Source organism: Solea solea, chromosome 19, assembly GCF_958295425.1.
Source record: "Solea solea chromosome 19, fSolSol10.1, whole genome shotgun sequence".
Lineage (NCBI taxonomy): Eukaryota > Metazoa > Chordata > Actinopteri > Pleuronectiformes > Soleidae > Solea > Solea solea.
In genome coordinates, this window is record NC_081152.1 from 10,091,321 (window position 1) to 10,112,185 (window position 20,865).

Below are 20,865 nucleotides of genomic sequence, written 5' to 3' on the forward strand. Positions count from 1 at the left end.
ATGGCGCTGTGTTTGGTATTGTTCTTTCTGATTGCAGGGACTAGTTTGGGGCTGGAGAATACACAGGCCTTGAATGTGTCTCAAAGATGTGAGGAGGACACCAACACCTTTATCTGGGAAATTAACCAGGAGACACCCAAGGAATATGCTGTTTTCAGTAAGTGATGCTTCCTTTTGAGGCAGCTTATTTGCCTTTTTTAGGATGAATAACATGCTTCAGATAACCTGGAAAAAGATACATAGCATTTGCATATTTCATTTTTTTAGAATATAAAAGTGAAAGTATTGGGGCCCTAAACAGAATTTAATTACTTAAGTACAGTAAATTACAAATCTTAAAGTACTTGTCATTTACTGTATGTAAGTATGAAAAAGTATTTTTTCTGATATAAAATGTACTTAAGTTTATAAGTGAAAGTTTGAAAAAAGTGAGGAGTTAGGATTGAGCCATGGTAGTTGTCTTTCAACTGGAAGGCTGTGGGTTCAATTCCTGACCCTGCTAGTATATGTGTCCTTGACCAAGACACTTAACCCCATGTTGAAGTGTGTGAATGGCAAAACACTTAAATAAGACACACTAATAAACACTTAAAAAAAGAATTGCACTGATATACAGTCACATTAATGAGGATTAAAGAGGGGGTTTGAGTGGAGTGGTCTACTAAGAGCAATGGTGTTGTACAGTAGCAGGGAGAAGGTGATTCCCCTCCTTCAGACATTTAAGGCGGATCAATGAAGGCCCTGCTATACTTTTGGGCGCAGCGCATGAAGACCCAACATGCATCGCACGCATGACGCTATTTGCGTCATCAACTGAACTGCATTTCCGCCACACTGGTCGGTGGAGTATTAATCTCTCAACAAGCAAAAAAAAACATTTAGACAACAGAAGACGTAGTCGCCAAGGTTAGTCATCCGAACCTTGAACTGTTTGCTGTTGCCACTGCCCCAGTAGGCCACTCCACAAAAGATAGCTGATCCCACCACAGACTCATTAAAGGTCATGAAGAACCCCCTGCATTCCTCAAGATGTCAAGTCAAGTCCAGTCAATTTTGATTTGTACAGCCCAGCATCACAAACACAATTGCCTTTAAGGGCTTTACAGTCTGTACAGCAAATAACACACTCCATCCTTAATGTAACACCTGTGAGGCTAACAGCTCTATAGGACCAGAGGCTAGTGTGGGAGCAGTAAATGTACTAATTAAGCAGCAAAAGACCACAGACCAGGAAGTACATTTTATATGCTGGCTTGTTTAGTGAAAGTTAGTAATATCAACAAAAAAAAACATATTTAGTACCATGACACATACACATACACTCAGTGTTGAACACCTTCTCCCTTGTTGAGTTAATTCCGTTCATTTAACCTATTTGCTTTCATTAACCCCATGCTTTCATTTTTATTCAAATCATTTTAACTATTTTAATCGATTTGATCTCTTATGACATGACATTTTAGATATTTTAATATGTGATTGTTATGATTATGTGAAGCACATTGGGCTACCGTTCTGTGTATGAAATGGGCTATATCAATAAAACATGACTTGACTTGACTTGACTATTTGTATACATCAAGGATTTTCTCTTTTAATCCTAGTTATTTCTCTCAAATGTAGTCAATTTGTTTACCTTAACCAGAAAAGCAAATATTCCACATTAACACAAAAACTGCTTCACCAATGTCCAAATACACAATTAAAATCAACATTGAATTTCAAACAAAGAAAAATCATCCCTGAAACAGGAAAATATGTTTACAACATCCAAAAAGGTTGTTTTTCCTGAGTTAAATGCCACTTTTGTCCTTTTTTCTTCTGCTCTTGTTCTCTCTGCTGTCTGACTGGCTGCTATATGGAGCTCATACATAACGTAGCATTACACTCACATTAGCGTAATGTAACGTAACATAACTGTCTGTATAATAAGACCAGTTCACTTTACTGTTCAGGAGAACACCAAGGTACCTGATGAAGGGGGAGGGGGTTTCTCCACCTACAGCAATCAGCTCCTTTATAAAGCAATAGCTTCAGTGTCCATTGTAGTCAAGTAGTCTAAAGAATACATCTGATTCACATTTTTTGACTTCCTTCAGTGATGAAATTGTCTGTATGCAATGTATGTACCTTTTTGCTAACATGGCCATTTGCTATTCATATCTATCAGTGCACAATGCATCTGGAAGGATTGGTGGCAATGTTACAGGAGGTGACGTCAACCAAACTGGTTCGCTGGACCAGTGTCAATCTGCCAATGGTCCTACTTTCTCTGGACAGTACTGCCAGGCATTTCTTTCACAGGTAAAAATAATAACAATCCAATAATAGAACATAGAATGTAGCCTTGGCATCTGAATAAAAGGTAAGAAAATTTGATTTTGATCCAAATACTTTTACTACCAAAAGGGAACTATCCAGTATGTTGTGGGTGTTTGTGTCCCTGACTCCTGCAGTGAAGAGGACGTACATTTTCTTGTGCTGCATGGTTGGTGATTTTATATTTGCATTGTTCTCAATACACTCAGTCCTATATTTGTTTTGTCTTAATTATGACTTGGGCCATTTTCTTAACAGGGAGACTTCAGTATGGTCAGACAGCGCTTATTTCACCAATACTGGTCAACCAGTCCATTCAGGAGATGACCATGACACGATGTTTGCCCAACAACACCATTGCTCCAGATGCATCTGGTCATGGATATGTGGCCTGTCTGTCAGTATATAAATATTTTTGAACATTGGATATAATTGCAAAACACTTCACTTTTACTCACAAATTCATACTGTGAGCACTTGGATATTCACCAAACATACATTCCTGATGTACTTATACCTCTTCTTTTGCAGGTTTGTGTGTTGCTTAATGGTTGCAATTCCTCTAGCAGCTACCATGTTCACTGCTTTGTTAAGCTGGCAAAAGAACAAGGATGTCAGTCCATCTCCAGAGGCATGCTGTAAAAACACTGCACTAAACCTTTATGGGGGTTTGAAGTCCAATGAGTCCTGCAGCAGTGAAATGAACATAAGTACTTCAGAGGAGTTTAGTACGTACAGTATTTATTATAAGTTTGGTGCATGTGATTGTTCTGCAAAATGGTCTGAATTCATCATTTTGTACAAACAAATACCTCTAAATACAAGCACAGACCAGTTGCTACATTTTGTAACTAGATATGAAGGCAATGTACACTTAATGTACATTGTACCAAAATTCAATACTATTGCAGTAGACACCTTTTTTTCAGTTCAACACGTTACACTAAGAAATTGCTCTTTTGAATTGTGTCTTTATAGATAAACACAAACCAGTCTGTTTTCCACGACACTGTCTGGAGCGGTGGCTGCAGGCATTTTCTCTACAGAATACCTGCCGTGGTGTCTTCAGCACAACCTCATCAATCCCAGGAGGAGGATACTCCTCCCTGAATGGAATCCGTGCTCTCTCCCTGTTATGGATCATATGTGGCCATAATAGCATATTCACTTATTTCTACAACATTGGTATGTCTAGGTTTACTAGTAGATGCTTATTTAGACTGCAAGTCATATCCACTATTTCTTTATTAACTTAAGGTAATTATATGCTTTGCAGATAATGTTGAAGAATGGTTCGAATATTCAAGGAGCAGCCCTTTTCATATTATCACGGCTGGACCAGGTTATCTGGCTGTAGACACCTTCTTAGTGCTTGGGTGAGTGTAAAACCATGTATTATAATAATAATTATTATTATTATCATTAGCATTGTTATTATTATAATGGTTAGCTCTAACTTGTCAGATTTCACTTTTGTGTTTCAGGGGTATGCTTAGTGCCAAGTCTCTGTTAGGCTCCATCAACAGGGCAGAGGGCAAACTGAGTGTCTCTGTGGTGGGAAACTACTTCTACAGCAGGATCAAAAGGTGTTGTATATTCATTACTTCACAAAGATACATTTTAGCCATTTTCAGACATGAACTCTGGATAATGTTTCAAGAATAACTTTAAGGCCTGGTATTGACATCCACCCCAAGAGATAAATCCCTCCACAAAGCTGAAGTAGCTGGAGCTGGAGTAAAATATTAAAATACTGTAATAATGTGGATGGTGCTGGTAACAAATTGGACAAATGAATACTGTGTAGACAGATTAAGGTCCCCACAACATGAGTAATACCTGGACACAAACACACAGCCACACACAGAGACACAGACCTGCTCTGACCAAGTTACAATGAAGTTAAATAAAAATGTTAGATGTTCAAAAGTCTGGTTATCACTAGAATTGACATTAAAAATGGTTATTGCCTCAAATGACTTTTTGTATAAGTGGTAACACAACAATCTTTTTGCATTTCATTACATGTCATTTAGCAGATACCTTTATCCAAAAGCGACTTACAATGGAATTGAGTACAAACTGGAGTCAAACTTGCAACCATTGCGACCATGATGTCTTTCGCACACAGAGTACCAGTCTTAACCACTGCACCACTTCACCACATAACAAAGTTGGCAACACTGGAAAGGTCTGCCAGTGACCTCCCTGTCGAGGACATTATGCTAACTGGAGCTAAATTCAACTGGAGCTAAATTCAAACATTTAGCTAAAGTGCATCACATTCAGACAATAAGATGCACAGACAGATGAGCCTAACTCATGGCAATTAATGACCTATTTAATTTAGAGCCACCCCAGTATAGACTAGATATATTGAATTCATCACAAATATAATGGCATAACTAAATTAATGAGCACACATTCATTCATATATTATCCATTTTGACATTATCCATTCTTGCAACATTTTGTTTAAATCATAGGACAAATCCTCCTAATTCTGTATTTCAGGGTACCACAATTAGCTCATACCACTACCTGTTACCAAGTACTCCAAAATGTTTCCTTCTTATTTTCTTCGATTTTTCTCTCCTAAAAAGGTAACAAAAAGAACTAATAAAATCTCTCTTCAGATCTGTACTTACAGCTGTTCACATGTGGTCAGATCACTCAGGATGGATGTTAATACCACGTCTGAATGGGACTAAATATGATGTTCAAGTCACATTAGCAAAGTAAATTCTAAAATTTCTCTTTGTCTTTACTTCAAAACAGGATTCAGCCACTACATATATTCTGTCTGTGTCTATTGATCGGTGTGTCCTCGCTGGTCCAGTGGGGACCCCACATGGAATATTTGGAAGAAGTAGAAACTTGCAAGAAATATTGGTGGGCTAACGTTTTGTTCATCAACAATCTCATAAATTATAAACACACAGTAAGTTTCACTGTGATATAGTGGCTCTGGTTATATTTTTGATGTATTTCTTCTTATTATAATTATTATTTCCAATTCTCTCTCTAGTGTTTACCTTGGACATGGTACTTAAGTCTAGACTTCCAGTTTTATGCCACCACTCCTGTGTTACTCTATCTTCACAAATTGTAAGTTCAATGTCTTTCATATTGCTCCAAAATTCATTTAAATGTGCCATCATAAAAGAGCTACACACATTGGCAATTGTACACATGTAATCTCACACATCTTATTTGTGTTTATCAGGAACAGAGGTGTGTTTGCAGCTGTGGTAGGAGGTTTGTTGCTACTAACCACTGCTGCTGGTGCCATTTTGACAGCACTAAATCACTTTCAAGTCTATACACCAGGAACAGGGTAAGATTCAAGGATTGTGGTCTGGTGCAATTAATTACAGACATTTTAAGAACTAAATACATTATTGTAGTGTGACTCTGATATTTCATTTGTCAAATATGGATAGATAGATACATCTATGGTCACTGGATATTAAAATATAATGAAATGTTTTGCAGGCGCTTGGACAAAATAGTATCATATATGACAATGTACTATACTAAACCTTACACAAGATATGGCCCATATTTACTTGGGATCCTGCTTGGAATACACTTTGTGACAAAAAAATATCAGCTCATAAAGAAAAAGGTAAGAATGATTTCAGACTTTTTAAGAATCATAACATACATCTTAGGCGTTCAGCAAAAATCTGAACCACACATTGAACACATGATGTTTGTGTACAGTACTCACTGTTGCTTTTGCTGGCAGTGGCAGGCAGCACTCGGTTGGTTCTGCACTATTTTCCTCATGGCAGTGGTGTTTGGCTTGGCCTTTGCCCTCAGGGAGACCCCAGACTACCCATCTGTGCCACATGCCCTCTATCAGGGACTGCACAGAACAGTCTGGGCTTTGGCTATCGTCTGGATCATTGTTGCCTGTGAGGAAGGATATGGAGGTAAATTACAGAAATGTTCCAGAGTCGAAACAGCACACTGCTGCTGCCTGTCTTGGCCCTATTGTAAGACATTTTCAATCCCAATGTGGTCTTACTATAGGTCAAAAATAATAAAATATTGTACACACAAAATGCAATTGAATAGAATACCGAACTACATTTTTAATTTTGAGCTCAACTTGCAGTTTAACATTACATTACTACAATATAGCTGAAAAAGTTATACAAATGAGAACAAATACATTGGACGAATGCACATTTCTGAAGTGTTACGTGACTATAGGACAGTGTTACGTGGTAAACATTTTCAGAAGTCTGTGTTTAATTTGATTTTTTTCTATTGTTATTCTGCAGGTTTAATCAAGAGTGTCTTGTCACTGGGTTTCTGGATTCCAATTTCCAACATTAGTTTTGCTGCCTATTTGTTCCATCCTATTGTAATAATCCTGCATAATGGAGTGCAAGAAAACACATTTCACTTCACAGTCTTCAACTTTGTAAGTGCTTTAAACAGTCAATGTCACTGGGTGATTTAGTGTGTCCATCTGTGGTGTTTTCACTTTGTTTAATGTATTTCTCCATCCTCTCTTGGTAGATGATCCTGTACTTTGGCCGCTTACTGCCGTCACTGTTGATTGGCTACATGTTGACTGTGCTGATTGAGAAGCCCTACTTCCTAAAATACAGTAAATAAATACAGTGGACATGAGAAAACACAATTGAAACTGTATCAACACATTGTCATTTCTATATTGGTCTATTTGTGCTTTCCCACTTAAAGGTGACATCGACTGCTCGTATCGCACATATATGTTAGTTATGGAGGTCTACTTAGATATATTAACTTGTTTTCAAAAACCTCCCAGTCGCTGCAAACAAGCTGATCTAAATATCTCCTCACTGACGCTCTCGTCAGCCGCGCTGTTTCAGACTAAAATCACACCCCCAGAACGCGGACTGTGTTGTGATTGGCCAGCCAACAAGAGCTTCACAGAGAGAGATAATACAGCTCCCCCTGGATGGCACGGTGGATGCTCTGCATCTGAGCAGCTACAACGAGAGTAGTTCTTCTTCTGTGGTTGAATGTACACAACCGGATGTGCACGGACTAGTGGTGACGATTTCCTGATGACATCATCAGCAAACGGAAGTGCCTTTCCACCTTGCAGAGCCCAGGAAAACAATAAAACCCTATTTTCTCAGCAGTGGCTGAACTCTTTGTTCTGAAACTTTAGGGTTTCATTAACAAGACGCAGATACACACACACAAAAGCAGGGTTAATTGGAGCTTGCGGTCTATGTCGCCTTTAATTAATGTGGACAATTAAGAGGGTTAAAGGGGAGAAAAAACATTGTGTCATTGACATAGAAATACCCTGTGCATTGTCTTTTTTTATTACACAGTCATGTGGTTGAATTTGAGGCACAGAAAAAAAATTACTTTAATTTTTATTTCATATTATCATATTAGCTAAATAAATGACTTGATAAATACCAATGTTGCATTATTTGTCATTAAAACATCAAAAATGTGTGACTGGTTGGCACAGTCACATATTTTTAATGTTTTAAAACACAGATGCCACTGTTCAACACACAGGTGCGAAAAAGTGACAACGCATCACTACCAGGGCAAAACAAATGCAGATGAACAGCGGCAGTGTTTTGTAATATCCTCGACCTGGCTGCATTAAATGCCTCAGTTCTTTATAAAAAAAAAATGCGTTGATGACACGGAGAAACTTCTTTGTACGCGTCGCAACTGAACTGCATTCTGTCCACATCAGCGCAAAAGCCTGACACGTCGTAGTGCGCGAGCACCGACAGAAGCGGCAAGAGAGAAGTGAAATGATTTGATATGCATATGTTAATGCATTAATGAATTAAACAGTTTTAAGTTTAAAGAAATAATTCATTTCTATTGAGTTATAAATGAAAAAAAATGTATCTGTAATTTCAAGAGCAGATTCAATTTATGTTTGTTAATTAACAGGCTATACCTGGTCATATTGCTGTTGGTTATGTTTAACGTGATGATTACATGCTGCACGAAAAGAACGGTAAATTACAGGGCTGTGTGGCTCTCTGCCTCACTGCACACACACACAGGGTTTTCATGCCACACATAGCAGGCGAGTGGGTAATTTTTGCAATTAATTATCATTCTGCTCATGGAAGATGTTCAACTGGCCCAATATCTTCTATCATATGGAGACAGAGTTGCTCTGTTCAATTTTTGGAAGCTTAACACAAACTTGTCAAAGAGAAAACATGGTCTTTTTGAGAAACTAACATAGAAACTGAAACTTAGAAAGGAATCAAACCAATGTTATTATTGTTTACTGAATATCTGTGTTGATCATTTGTGATCAAGCAATTGCTGAAGCATTTGGATTTTATTCATTGTACAAAAGTAAGCTAAAGATATTGGATTTCTTGAGGTCACCTGCAGATCTTTATATGAATACCTTTCATTCTGGATGTTTACTTACTTACTTATTCATTCTTTTAAACCTAAAAGGTTAGGAAACTATAGCCCCAGGTTGCCATCACATGGGGGGCTAAAAAAAAGGAAAGCCACAGAGGGGGAGAGGAGCCAGAAACATCCCACCAAGCATGAGGTAGAGCAAAACAGTCCAAAAGAAACATTGAAATAGGACGGATCCCCACTGAGAATGAAGTGACAAAGCAAAACACATGGAGGGACAAGAAAGGTAACAATGAACATTCAGGCAGGTTATGATGAGATCCTGGAAAGGAAAAGGCCCTGTTCTTCCCAGAGGGCACATCTAGCAAAGGTCAAGAATCTGACTTTGAATTTGATATTTGGGAAATCCTCTTCCCAAAGAAGTTTTAATTGAAAGCATTTACAACACTGTAAAACTCCCAATTTTGCACTTCTACTTAGTAACTAAACAAAAACTATTGCTGAGTGAGGAGTCTGATGATGAGCTTAGCTTCGCCAGTAATGCTACTGATGTGTCTGAGCCTGCTGTAGTGCCAGCTGATGAAGGGTCAACACTGGTGTTCACAAGGGGCAGAAATCAGTGGGGGTTTGTAAATGAACCTCACAGCTCCCTTCAAGTGGTGTTCTTTATCTCTTTATCTGGAGAAAGCATTGTGTCATCAATAACCAGAGAAAATCCAACAAGCTGCAGTCATGTTGCAAGCACATTTGTAAACATAATCAGTGATCCCATCACTGTGTCATTGGATGCCAACTATCCTGTTTTAGAAGATGATTCTGAAATCGTATTTGGTGCACAGTAAACAGCTGATGATGAGTCTCTCAGTGACACACTGCACCTGAAATAACCTTGGTCTTACACCACACAAACAGCTTCAGTGAAATGATAGAAGCATTTTCTGATCCTGAGATCATGAACAAAATGTTGAAGGTAAAAACATCTACTTTCTGGCTTCTGGGGAGAGTTTTATGAACGGTGCACCCGAGGAACTACTTTGAAAGTGCACTTTCTTAGGTTTTCCAATGTCTTTCTTGAGGTCACTTGCAGATTTTTGTATGAATACATTTTATTCTGGATGTTTACTTACTTGTGAAGTTATTAAAAGATATGTTTGACACAATTATGTTTGAGTCATTTTGATGAAAACAGGCCTCTGCTGAGCATTTTAAAAGTTCACTCATCAGTGATGGAATACAACTGAGTACCTAAACTTAGTTGTTGCACTCAAAGTACTTGAACTTTACATGAGTATTTCACAACTATTCAGGTTTCATTTTACAGTTCAGAGAAAAAATATTGCATCACACATGTAGAGACTATTCGCATTATTATGACCCGTGTACTATGCGCATTAAAATTACATCAACATATCATTTTATATGGAGCCCGTCTGGTGACAAAGGTGGACCATCATATAAAGATCATATGATTCTGATGGGTGGTGTGCTCACTGCTTCTGAACATCTGATTTTACAAAGAATTTCTTTGTTTTCTAATTCATGCTATAGTCTATTTTGATGGACTCAGAACACCGAGAGGGTGCTGTTCTATTCCGGTGGGTCAGAGGGAGAGAGAAGGTCCTGGGTCTTGAAGGAGCCGCTGCCTGTCTCTCTCTTTCCTCACTTCACGTCGTTTACGTCAATAGAGGGAAAATTGAATTCTTTTAAAAAAAGTTTTATTTACAAGATTAAACTGAGTGACACAGTCTCTGTCTATCGATTGCGCTGCACCTGTACACACACAAACAAACAGTGCTGTCCACGGTGCTGTGACACTGAACCGGCTATAAAAGCACTGATGCGCATATCATGCCCACACAACGATGGGACTTACACGTTTTTATTCACCATACACATTTCTTGTGGCCACGCGTTATTAATTCGTGGCCACCTAATAATCATCTCGTTCGCACGCATTTAAGCAAGTCGTGGCCACGGAATAAGATCTCGTTCCCACGCGTTATTAATTTGTGGCCACGGAAATTTTTTTTTCCACCCATGTCACCAGAAGGGCTCCGTAATTTGACCCTCAATGTATGCATTCATCCATTGCTTCAATTGAAAGTTTCTTACATGGGTTGTAAAAATGTAACACGCTCATGTTTCCTGTTCTTCCTATTCTGTTGAATCTTTATTGGTTTTTAAAGCTCTTAAGGGTATTTGGCCTTCCAATTGAACTAAATTGGCTTTTACCCTATTTACACAGGGCTGCCCCAGGATAAATTGGGGCCCTAAGCAGAATTACTGTCAGGTAACACATGAAATGATGTCCTTGGCCCGATGCACGAAGTCACATCCAGACTTCTGTTTTGCAAGATGGCGGCGCAGACGCATGCAGCGGCTTTGCTCTCTCCGTGGTGGTTCGTGTTTGTCTTGTTCGTCTTCCCTTCCGTGTCTTTTGTGACAGCGAACACTTTGATTTACGACCGGTTTGACCTTATACGGATTGGGACATTCTACAGTGAGCTAGACGCTGCTAAATCTCATCGTTTTGATCTCCCGCACGAGATCACTCTACCAGCGGGGAACCCGTGGATTACCTTACCGGGGCGGAGACGCAGGAGACGGCGCAGGGAACGGCGCCAGAAGCGAGGCAGCAGGGGGGGCATTAAGGTCCGACTTCGGAGAGCCCCACACAGACCAGGGCTCCCAAGCCTCTTCCTGACCAACGCCAGATCGCTCGGCAACAAGTTGGACGAGTTGGCACTGACCATCGACGCTCGGAGAACAACTACAGACTGTTCGCTGGTGGTGATCACAGAGACCTGGCTACATGCGGGGATCCCAGACGAGGCCATTATTCTGGCAGGACGCACAGCGCACCGGGCTGACAGGAACCGTAACTCCGGTAAAAGCAGGGGTGGAGGAGTCTGCATCTACTCTAACAACAGATGGTGCACAAACGCCACAGTGACTGAAAGACACTGCTCACCAGATCTGGAGTTTGTTACCCTGAGATGCCGACCATTTTACTTGCCACGTGAGTTTACTGTTGTTTTTGTTTTGGCAGTCTATATTCCACCAAGCGCAAATGCCAGCGCAGCTTTGAGCATTCTGCTAAAAACTATTGGAGATCTTCAGTCTGTACACCCGGATGGGATTTTTATTGTGGCAGGAGACTTTAATCATGTAAACATGCGGTCCGTCCTCCCCAATTTCCATCAGCACGTTACATGTCCAACTAGGGAGGGCAAAACACTGGACCATGTGTACAGCAATGTTAAAGGAGCATATAAAGTCTCTGCCCTGCCCCACCTCGGCCAGTCTGACCACCTCTCTCTCCTGCTTACCCCGGCTTACAGACCTGTCATCAAAACATCTGTGCCTACAGTGAGAACCATAAAGTCCTGGCCTACTGATGCCATCTTACAACTGCAGGACTGCTTTGAGCTCACTGACTGGACACTGTTCTCACAGCAGGATCTTGAAGGCTATACATCCACTGTACTGCATTATATATCATTCTGTATTGATAATGTTACTGTTGAGAAGCAGACCAGGCATTATCAAAACAACAAAGTGTGGATGAACAGAGATGTCAAGCTGCTGCTGAGGGATCGAGATACTGCCTTCCGCTCTGGCAACAGGGAGCTATACAATGTTGCCAGATCCAACCTAAAGAAGGGAATCAAAGAGGCAAAAGCAGCATACAGGAGGAAGATCGAGGAACACTTCAACGAGGGGGACCCCCGGCGTGTCTGGCAGGGCATTCAACAAATAACAAACTACAGGGGAACAAGGGATCATGACATCAGCACCAGCAGCAACCTGGCTGAGGAGCTCAATCACTTCTTCACACGCTATGAGGTGAGCGGGAATGAGACTGACCCCACACCACCCCCATGCACAAACACCCCAACACTCTCTGTTAGCACAGAGGAGGTAAGGCAGGTGTTCTGCAGGGTAAATCCCAGGAAAGCAGCTGGCCCGGACAGGATTCCAGGGAGAGTACTGAGAGACTGCGCTTACCAGCTGGCAGACGCTCTTACCCCCATCTTTAACCTCTCCCTTTCCACCTGCACTGTCCCAAAATGCCTGAAATCTGCCACCATAGTCCCGGTCCCCAAGAAAACAGTTATGAGCAGCCTAAATGACTACAGACCTGTGGCGCTCACTTCCACTGTGATGAAGTGTTTTGAAAGACTGTTGCTAAAAAACATCAAAGCCTCTCTCCCCCCCAGCCTTGACCGGCACCAGTTTGCGTACAGGGCTAACAGATCCACCGCAGATGCCATCAACACAGCCCTCCACAACATACTGACACACCTTGAACACCCTGGCACCTACGCAAGACTGCTGTTTCTGGACTTTAGCTCTGCATTCAACTGCATCATCCCCAGCCAGCTGGTGTCCAAGTTACTCAGCCTGGGCATCAACCAGAACATCTGCAGCTGGATCAGAGACTTTCTGACAGACCGCCCTCAGTCAGTGCGGATGGGCCCTCACCACTCATCAGTCCTCACACTCAGCACAGGGGCCCCCCAGGGCTGTGTGCTGAGTCCGCTACTGTACATACTGTACACCTACGACTGTACACCGTCACACAACAACAACATCTTTGTCAAATTTGCTGACGACACTACAGTAGTGGGGCTCATCCACAACAACGATGAGTCTGCTTACAGAGACGACATCCATAAACTCATCACCTGGTGCTCCACAAACAACCTGGCCCTCAACTCCTCCAAAACCAAGGAAATGTTGATTGACTTCCGCAGGAAAAGAACAGACCCTGCCCCTGTCCACATCAGAGGAGATGTAGTGGAGAGGGTCAGTGACTTCAAGTTCCTCGGAACACACATCTCCTGTGACCTCACCTGGTCCACTAACATCTCTGCCCTGGCGAAGAAAGGTCAACAGCGCCTGTACTTTCTAAGAACAATGAGGAAAGCCAATCTGCCTCAGAAACTGCTCCAGACATTTTACACCTGTGCCATACAAAGCATCATCACATACAACATCATAGTGTGGTTCAACAGTTGTACTGCGGCTGACAGAAAAGCCCTGGACAGAGTCAGGAAGTCAGCCCAGAAAATAACACACACACAACTGCCGTCACTTTTTGACATACACCACACCAGATGCCAACAACGAGCACAAAACATAATCAAGGACAGTTTCCACCCAGGCCACTCCTTGTTCTCGCTGCTGCCCTCCGGGAGGCGCTACAGATCATCACGGTCCCACACATCCAGGCTGACCAACAGCTTCTACCCCAGCGCCATCAGGCAACTGAACTCTTGCACATAGTTGTCTGCCCACACTGACTGACACTGAAAACACTGACTGCACTTTAAAAATTGACTGTGCACTTTAGGAAGCTGTGCAATATTGAATTTTACTGTCTTATTGTTGTTGATTGTGTGTATGTCTTTTTTCTTTTTAAACCACATGGAGGTTTGCATTTTAAATTTCGTTTGTACCTTGGTATAAATGACAATAAAAAGGATTCAAGATTCAAGATTCAAGATTCAAATGTGGCAATCTGATCAAAGGCTTTTCCATCTGGTTATAATATCAACTGAGTGATACACAAAAGTGATGTCCTCATAAAAAACATTATATTCACATGGGTCTCTTCAGGCATCTTTAAACCAAATACAAACAAACATATTGTTTGTTTATAATGGGTCACAACAGCTAAAGTAGGTGGTCTTTCACTCTACTCCCCGCTTTTGTCTCCTCCTTCCTATTTCACGTATAATCCTTCCTACTCAACTTTGAAGTCAGTCCTGAAATGGCGCTGTGTTTGGTATTGTTCTTTCTGTTTGCAGGGACTAGTTTGGGGCTGGAGAATACACAGGCCTTGAATGTGTCTCAAAGATGTGAGGAGGACACCAACACCTTTATCTGGGAAATTAACCAGGAGACACCCAAGGAATATGCTGTTTTCAGTAAGTGATGCTTCCTTTTGAGGCAGCTTATTTGTCTTTTTTAGGATAAATAACATGCTTCAGATAACCTGGAAAAAGATACATAGCATTTGCATATTTCATTTTCTTAGAATATAAAAGTGAAAGTATTGGGGCCAGAATTTAGAATTTATTATATTATTATTATTATAACAACATTTAAGGCGGCTCACTGAAGGCCCTGCTATACTTTTGGGCGCAGCGCATGAAGACCCAACATTCATCGCACGCATGACACTATTTGCGTCATCAACTGAACTGCATTTCCGCCACACTGGTCGGTGGAGTATTAATCTCTCAACAAGCAAAAAAAAACATTTAGACAACAGAAGACGTAGTTGCCAAAGTTAGACATCCGAGCCTTGAACTGTTTGCTGTTGCCACTGCCCCAGTCGGCCACTCCAAAAAAGATAGCTGATCCCACCACAGACTCATTAAAGGTCATGAAGAACCCCCTGCATTCCTCAAGATGTCAAGTCAAGTCCAGTCAATTTTGATTTGTACAGCCCAGCATCACAAACACAATTGCCTTTAAGGGCTTTACAGTCTGTACAGCAAATAACACACGCCATCCTTAATGTAACACCTGTGGGGCTAACAGCTCTATAGGACCAGAGGCTAGTGTGGGAGCAGTAAATGTACTAATTAAGCAGCAAAAGACCACAGACCAGGAAGTACATTTTATATGCCGGCTTGTTTAGTGAAAGTTAGTAATATCAACAAAAAAAAACATATTTAGTACCATGACACATACACATACACTCAGTGTTGAACACCTTCTCCCTTGTTGAGTTAATTCCGTTCATTTAACCTATTTGCTTTCATTAACCCCATGCTTTCATTTTTATTCAAATCATTTTAACTATTTTAATCGATTTGATCTCTTATGACATGACATTTTAGATATTTTAATATGTGATTGTTATGATTATGTGAAGCACATTGGGCTACCGTTCTGTGTATGAAATGGGCTATATCAATAAAACATGACTTGACTTGAATATTTGTAAACATAGAGGATGTTCTCTTTTAATCCTAGTTATTTCTCTCAAATGTAGACAATTTGTTTACCTTAACCAGAAAAGCAAATATTCCACATTAACACAAAAACTGCTTCACCAATGTCCAAATACACAATTAAAATCAACATTGAATTTCAAACAAAGAAAAATCATCCCTGAAACAGGAAAATATGTTTACAACATCCAAAAAGGTTGTTTTTCCTGAGTTAAATGACACTTTTGTCCTTTTTTCTTCTGCTCTCGTTCTCTCTGCTGTCTGACTGGCTGCTATACGGAGCTCATACATAACGTAGCATTACACTCACAGTAGTGTAATATAACGTAACATAACTGTCTGTATAATAAGACCAGTTCACTTTACTGTTCAGGAGAACACCAAGGTACCTGATGAAGGGGGAGGGGGTTTCTCCACCTACAGCAATCAGCTCCTTTATAAAGCAATAGCTTCAGTGTCCATTGTAGTCAAGTAGTCTAAAGAATACATCTGATTCACATTTTTTGACTTCCTTCAGTGATGAAATTGTCTGTATGCAATGTATGTACCTTTTTGCTAACGCGGCCATTTGCTATTCATATCTATCAGTGCACAATGCATCTGGAAGGATTGGTGGCAATGTTACAGGAGGTGACGTCAACCAAACTGGTTCGCTGGACCACTGTCGATCTGCCCATGGTCCTACTTTCTCTGGACAGTACTGCCAGGCATTTCTTTCACAGGTAAAAATAATAACAATCCAATAATAGAACATAGAATGTAGCCTTGGCATCGGAATAAAAGGTAAGAAAATTGGATTTTGATCTAAATATTTTTACTACCAAAAGGGAACTATCCAGCATGTTGTGGGTGTTTGTGTCCCTGACTCCTGCAGTGAAGAGGACGTACATTTTCTTGTGCTGCATGGTTGGTGATTTTATATTTGCATTGTTCTCAATACACTCAGTCCTATATTTGTTTTGTCTTAATTATGACTTGGGCCATTTTCTTAACAGGGAGACTTCAGTATGGTCAGACAGCGCTTATTTCACCAATACTGGTCAACCAGTCCATTCAGGAGATGACCATGACACGATGTTTGCCCAACAACACCATTGCTCCAGATGCATCTGGTCATGGATATGTGGCCTGTCTGTCAGTATATAAATATTTTTGAACATTGGATATAATTGCAAAACACTTCACTTTTACTCACAAATTCATACTGTGAGCACTTGGATATTCACCAAACATACATTCCTGATGTACTTATACCTCTTCTTTTGCAGGTTTGTGTGTTGCTTAATGGTTGCAATTCCTCTAGCAGCTACCATGTTCACTGCTTTGTTAAGCTGGCAAAAGAACAAGGATGTCAGTCCATCTCCAGAGGCATGCTGTAAAAACACTGCACTAAACCTTTATGGGGGTTTGAAGTCCAATGACTCCTGCAGCAGTGAAATGAACATAAGTACTTCAGAGGAGTTTAGTACGTACAGTATTTATAATTAAAATATTAAAATAATTTATTTATTATTTGTTTGGTGCATGTGATTGTTCTGCAAAATGGTCTGAATTCATCATTTTGTACAAACAAATACCTCTAAATACAAGCACAGACCAGTTGCTACATTTTGTAACTAGATATGAAGGCAATGTACACTTAATGTACATTGTACCAAAATTCAATACTATTGCAGTAGAGACACCTTTTTTTCAGTTGAACACATTACACTAAGAGATTGCTCTTTTGAATTGTGTCTTTATAGATAAACACAAACCAGTCTGTTTTCCACAACGCTGTCTGGAGCGGTGGCTGCAGGCATTTTCTCTACAGAATACCTGCCGTGGTGTCTTCAGCACAACCTCATCAATCCCAGGAGGAGGATACTCCTCCCTGAATGGAATCCGTGCACTCTCTCTGTTATGGATCATATGTTGCCACGATAGCACGTTCACTTATACGAACAACATTGGTATGTCAAGGTTTACTAGTAGATGCTTATTTAGACTGCAAGTCATATTCATTATTTCTTTATTAATGTAAGGTAATTATATGCTTTGCAGATAATGCTGAAGAATGGTTTGAATATATAAGGAGCAGCCCTTTTCATATTATCACGGCTGGACCAGGTTTTCTGGCTGTAGACACCTTCTTAGTGCTTGGGTGAGCGTAAAACCATGTATTATAATAATAATAATTATTATTATTATCATTAGCATTGTTATTATTATAATGGTTAGCTCTAACTTACCAGATTTCACTTTTGTGTTTCAGGGGTATGCTTAGTGCCAAGTCTCTGTTAGGCTCCATCAACAGGGCAGAGGGCAAACTGAGTGTCTCTGTGGTGGGAAACTACTTCTACAGCAGGATCAAAAGGTGTTGTATATTCATTACGTCACAAAGATACATTTTAGCCATTTTCAGACATGAACTCTGGATAATGTCTCGAGAATTTTATCCTGACATTGTCTGTGATTCACCTTTTTTGACATTGGAGGCCCTTAACTTTAAGGCCTGGTATTAAAATCCACCCCGAGGTCTATCCCTCCAATAGTGTGTGTGTGTGTGTCAGGGACAGACATTAGCAATGTAAATTCTAAAACTTCTCTTTGTCTTTACTTCAAAACAGAATTCAGCCACTACATATGTTCTGTGTGTGTCTACTTACTGGTGTGTACTCGCTGGTCAAATGGGGACCCTACAGAACATATTTGATAGGAGTAGACACTTGTCGGACATATTGGTGGGCTAACGTGCTGTTCATCAACAATCTCATAGATACTCAAAACACAGTAAGTTTCACTGTGATATAGTGGCTCTGGTTATATTTTTGATGTATTTCTTCTTATTATAATTATTATTTCCAATTCTCTCTCTAGTGTTTACCTTGGACATGGTACTTAAGTCTAGACTTCCAGTTTTATGCCACCACTCCTGTGTTACTCTATCTTCACAAATTGTAAGTTCAATGTCTTTCATATTGCTCCAAAATTCATTTAAATGTGCCATCATAAAAGAGCTACACACATTGGCAATTGTACACATGTAATCTCACACATCTTATTTGTGTTTATCAGGAACAGAGGTGTGTTTGCAGCTGTGGTAGGAGGTTTGTTGCTACTAACCACTGCTGCTGGTGCCATTTTGACAGCACTAAATCACTTTCAAGTCTATATACCAGGAACATTGTAAGATTCAAGGATTGTGGTCTGGTGCAATTACAGACATTTTAAGAATTAAATACATTATTGTAGTGTGACTCTGATATTTCATTTGTCAAATATGGATAGATAGATACATCTATTGTCACTGGATATTAAAATATAATGAAATGTTTTGCAGGCGCTTGGACAAAATAGTATCATATATGACAATGTACTATACTAAACCTTACACAAGATATGGCCCATATTTACTTGGGATCCTGCTTGGAATACACTTTGTGACAAAAAAAGATCAGCTCATAAAGAAAAAGGTAAGAATGATTTCAGACTTTTTAAGAATCATAACATACATCTTAGGCGTTCAGCAAAAATCTGAACCACACATTGAACACATGATGTTTGTGTACAGTACTCACTGTTGCTTTTGCTGGCAGTGGCAGGCAGCACTCGGTTGGTTCTGCACTATTTTCCTCATGGCAGTGGTGTTTGGCTTGGCCTTTGCCCTCAGGGAGACCCCAGACTACCCATCTGTGCCACATGCCCTCTATCAGGGACTGCACAGAACAGTCTGGGCTTTGGCTATCGTCTGGATCATTGTTGCCTGTGAGGAAGGATATGGAGGTAAATTACAGAAATGTTCCAGAGTCGAAACAGCACACCGCTGCTGCCTGTCTTGGCCCTATTGTAAGACATTTTCAATCCCAATGTGGTCTTACTATAGGTCAAAAATAATAAAATATTGTACACACAAAATGCAATTGAATAGAATACCGAACTACATTTTTAATTTTGAGCTCAACTTGCAGTTTAACATTACATTACTACAATATAGCTGAAAAAGTTATACAAATGAGAACAAATACATTGGACGAATGCACATTTCTGAAGTGTTACGTGACTATAGGACAGTGTTACGTGGTAAACATTTTCAGAAGTCTGTGTTTAATTTGATTTTTTTCTATTGTTATTCTGCAGGTTTAATCAAGAGTGTCTTGTCACTGGGTTTCTGGATTCCAATTTCCAACATTAGTTTTGCTGCCTATTTGTTCCATCCTATTGTAATATCCCTGCATAATGGAGTGCAAGAAAACACATTTCACTTCACAGTCTTCAACTTTGTAAGTGCTTTAAACAGTCAATGTCACTGGATGATTTAGTGTGTCCATCTGTGGTATTTAAACTTTGTTTAATGTATTTCTCCATCCTCTCTTGGTAGATGATCCTGTACTTTGGCCGCTTACTGCTGTCACTGCTGATTGGCTACATGTTGACTGTGCTGATTGAGAAGCCCTACTTCCTAAAATACAACCGTAAATAGATACAGTGGACATCAGAAAACACAATTGAAACTGTATCAACACATTGTCATTTAATAATTGTAAATTATTGTCATAACATTTTATATTATCATATTATTTTAAATTGATGCTTGTAAGTCCCACAGCATTGTAAGTGGGCATGTGCGTGTTCAGCACTATTTTCTGTATGTGTTCCGGGACCTGTGCCCGTCTCGTCATCTCTGTATGTGTACTTTGCATTCCGGCACCTCATGATTTACAAATGACGCACTGGTTATAGGCTATACCTGGTCATATTGCTGTTGGTTATGTTTAACGTGATGATTACATGCTGCACGAATAGAGTATAGGATAATAAAAAACTATACATACTGTAGGCTAATAATTGTGCCCCCCCATGCATTTCATATGCCCCCCTTAAAACTAAGGTCTGGCGACGGGTCTGGTTTGGACTGTCCTTTGTAGAGTGTGTTCTGTTTTCTCAAACCCTAGATTGTTTTGTATTAAATACAACACACAATTTAATTGAAATAAAAAATGTATCCTGTGTGGTAGAATGTTTTCTAATTTTCTGCCCTGCTCTAATAATAATTTATATAATTTACATTTACAATTATTTACAATTATATAATAATTTAATTTAATTTAATTTAATTTAATTTAATTTAATTATCACTGCCCCCTGTTCTATTGATGCCTAGCCTCATCAATAGAACAGGCAGTGACAACTAAATTAAATTGTTAACTTCTGTATGGCGTCACTCAACTAC

At 39.9% G+C, this 20,865-nt stretch overlaps 2 protein-coding genes across 2 annotated transcripts; both read left to right on the forward strand.

Annotated features, from left to right (window-relative positions):
* On the forward strand, nt 1-7,741 carry LOC131446658 (O-acyltransferase like protein-like). Its single transcript, XM_058618044.1, has 15 exons — nt 1-157; nt 2,171-2,304; nt 2,410-2,488; nt 2,578-2,716; nt 2,851-3,182; nt 3,298-3,504; nt 3,596-3,695; nt 3,804-3,905; nt 5,098-5,260; nt 5,348-5,427; nt 5,546-5,656; nt 5,815-5,947; nt 6,071-6,257; nt 6,612-6,754; nt 6,853-7,741. The coding sequence occupies exons 1-15, from the start codon at nt 1-3 to the stop codon at nt 6,949-6,951; spliced, it is 2,166 nt and encodes a 721-aa protein (XP_058474027.1). The 3' UTR covers nt 6,952-7,741.
* Nucleotides 7,742-14,461: 6,720 nt separating this feature from the next.
* Nucleotides 14,462-20,440, forward strand: LOC131446334 (O-acyltransferase like protein-like). Its single transcript, XM_058617491.1, has 15 exons — nt 14,462-14,618; nt 16,242-16,375; nt 16,481-16,559; nt 16,649-16,787; nt 16,922-17,118; nt 17,399-17,605; nt 17,697-17,796; nt 17,908-18,009; nt 18,263-18,425; nt 18,513-18,592; nt 18,711-18,821; nt 18,976-19,108; nt 19,232-19,418; nt 19,773-19,915; nt 20,014-20,440. The coding sequence occupies exons 1-15, from the start codon at nt 14,462-14,464 to the stop codon at nt 20,113-20,115; spliced, it is 2,034 nt and encodes a 677-aa protein (XP_058473474.1). The 3' UTR covers nt 20,116-20,440.
* The last annotated feature ends 425 nt before the right edge of the window (nt 20,441-20,865 follow it).

What these genes read in the sequence shown, in the direction of transcription:
- LOC131446658 (XM_058618044.1), top strand. Translation starts at nt 1, where the DNA reads ATGGCGCTGTGTTTGGTATTGTTCTTTCTGATTGCAGGGACTAGTTTG. An exon ending in GACACCTTCTTAGTGCTTGG is followed by an intron (nt 3,696 to 3,803) that starts GTGAGTGTAAAA and finishes TTTGTGTTTCAG; the next exon opens with GGGTATGCTTAGTGCCAAGT. An exon ending in TTACTCTATCTTCACAAATT is followed by an intron (nt 5,428 to 5,545) that starts GTAAGTTCAATG and finishes TGTGTTTATCAG; the next exon opens with GAACAGAGGTGTGTTTGCAG.
- LOC131446334 (XM_058617491.1), top strand. Translation starts at nt 14,462, where the DNA reads ATGGCGCTGTGTTTGGTATTGTTCTTTCTGTTTGCAGGGACTAGTTTG. An exon ending in AAGTACTTCAGAGGAGTTTA is followed by an intron (nt 17,119 to 17,398) that starts GTACGTACAGTA and finishes GTGTCTTTATAG; the next exon opens with ATAAACACAAACCAGTCTGT. An exon ending in GTCTATATACCAGGAACATT is followed by an intron (nt 18,822 to 18,975) that starts GTAAGATTCAAG and finishes AATGTTTTGCAG; the next exon opens with GCGCTTGGACAAAATAGTAT.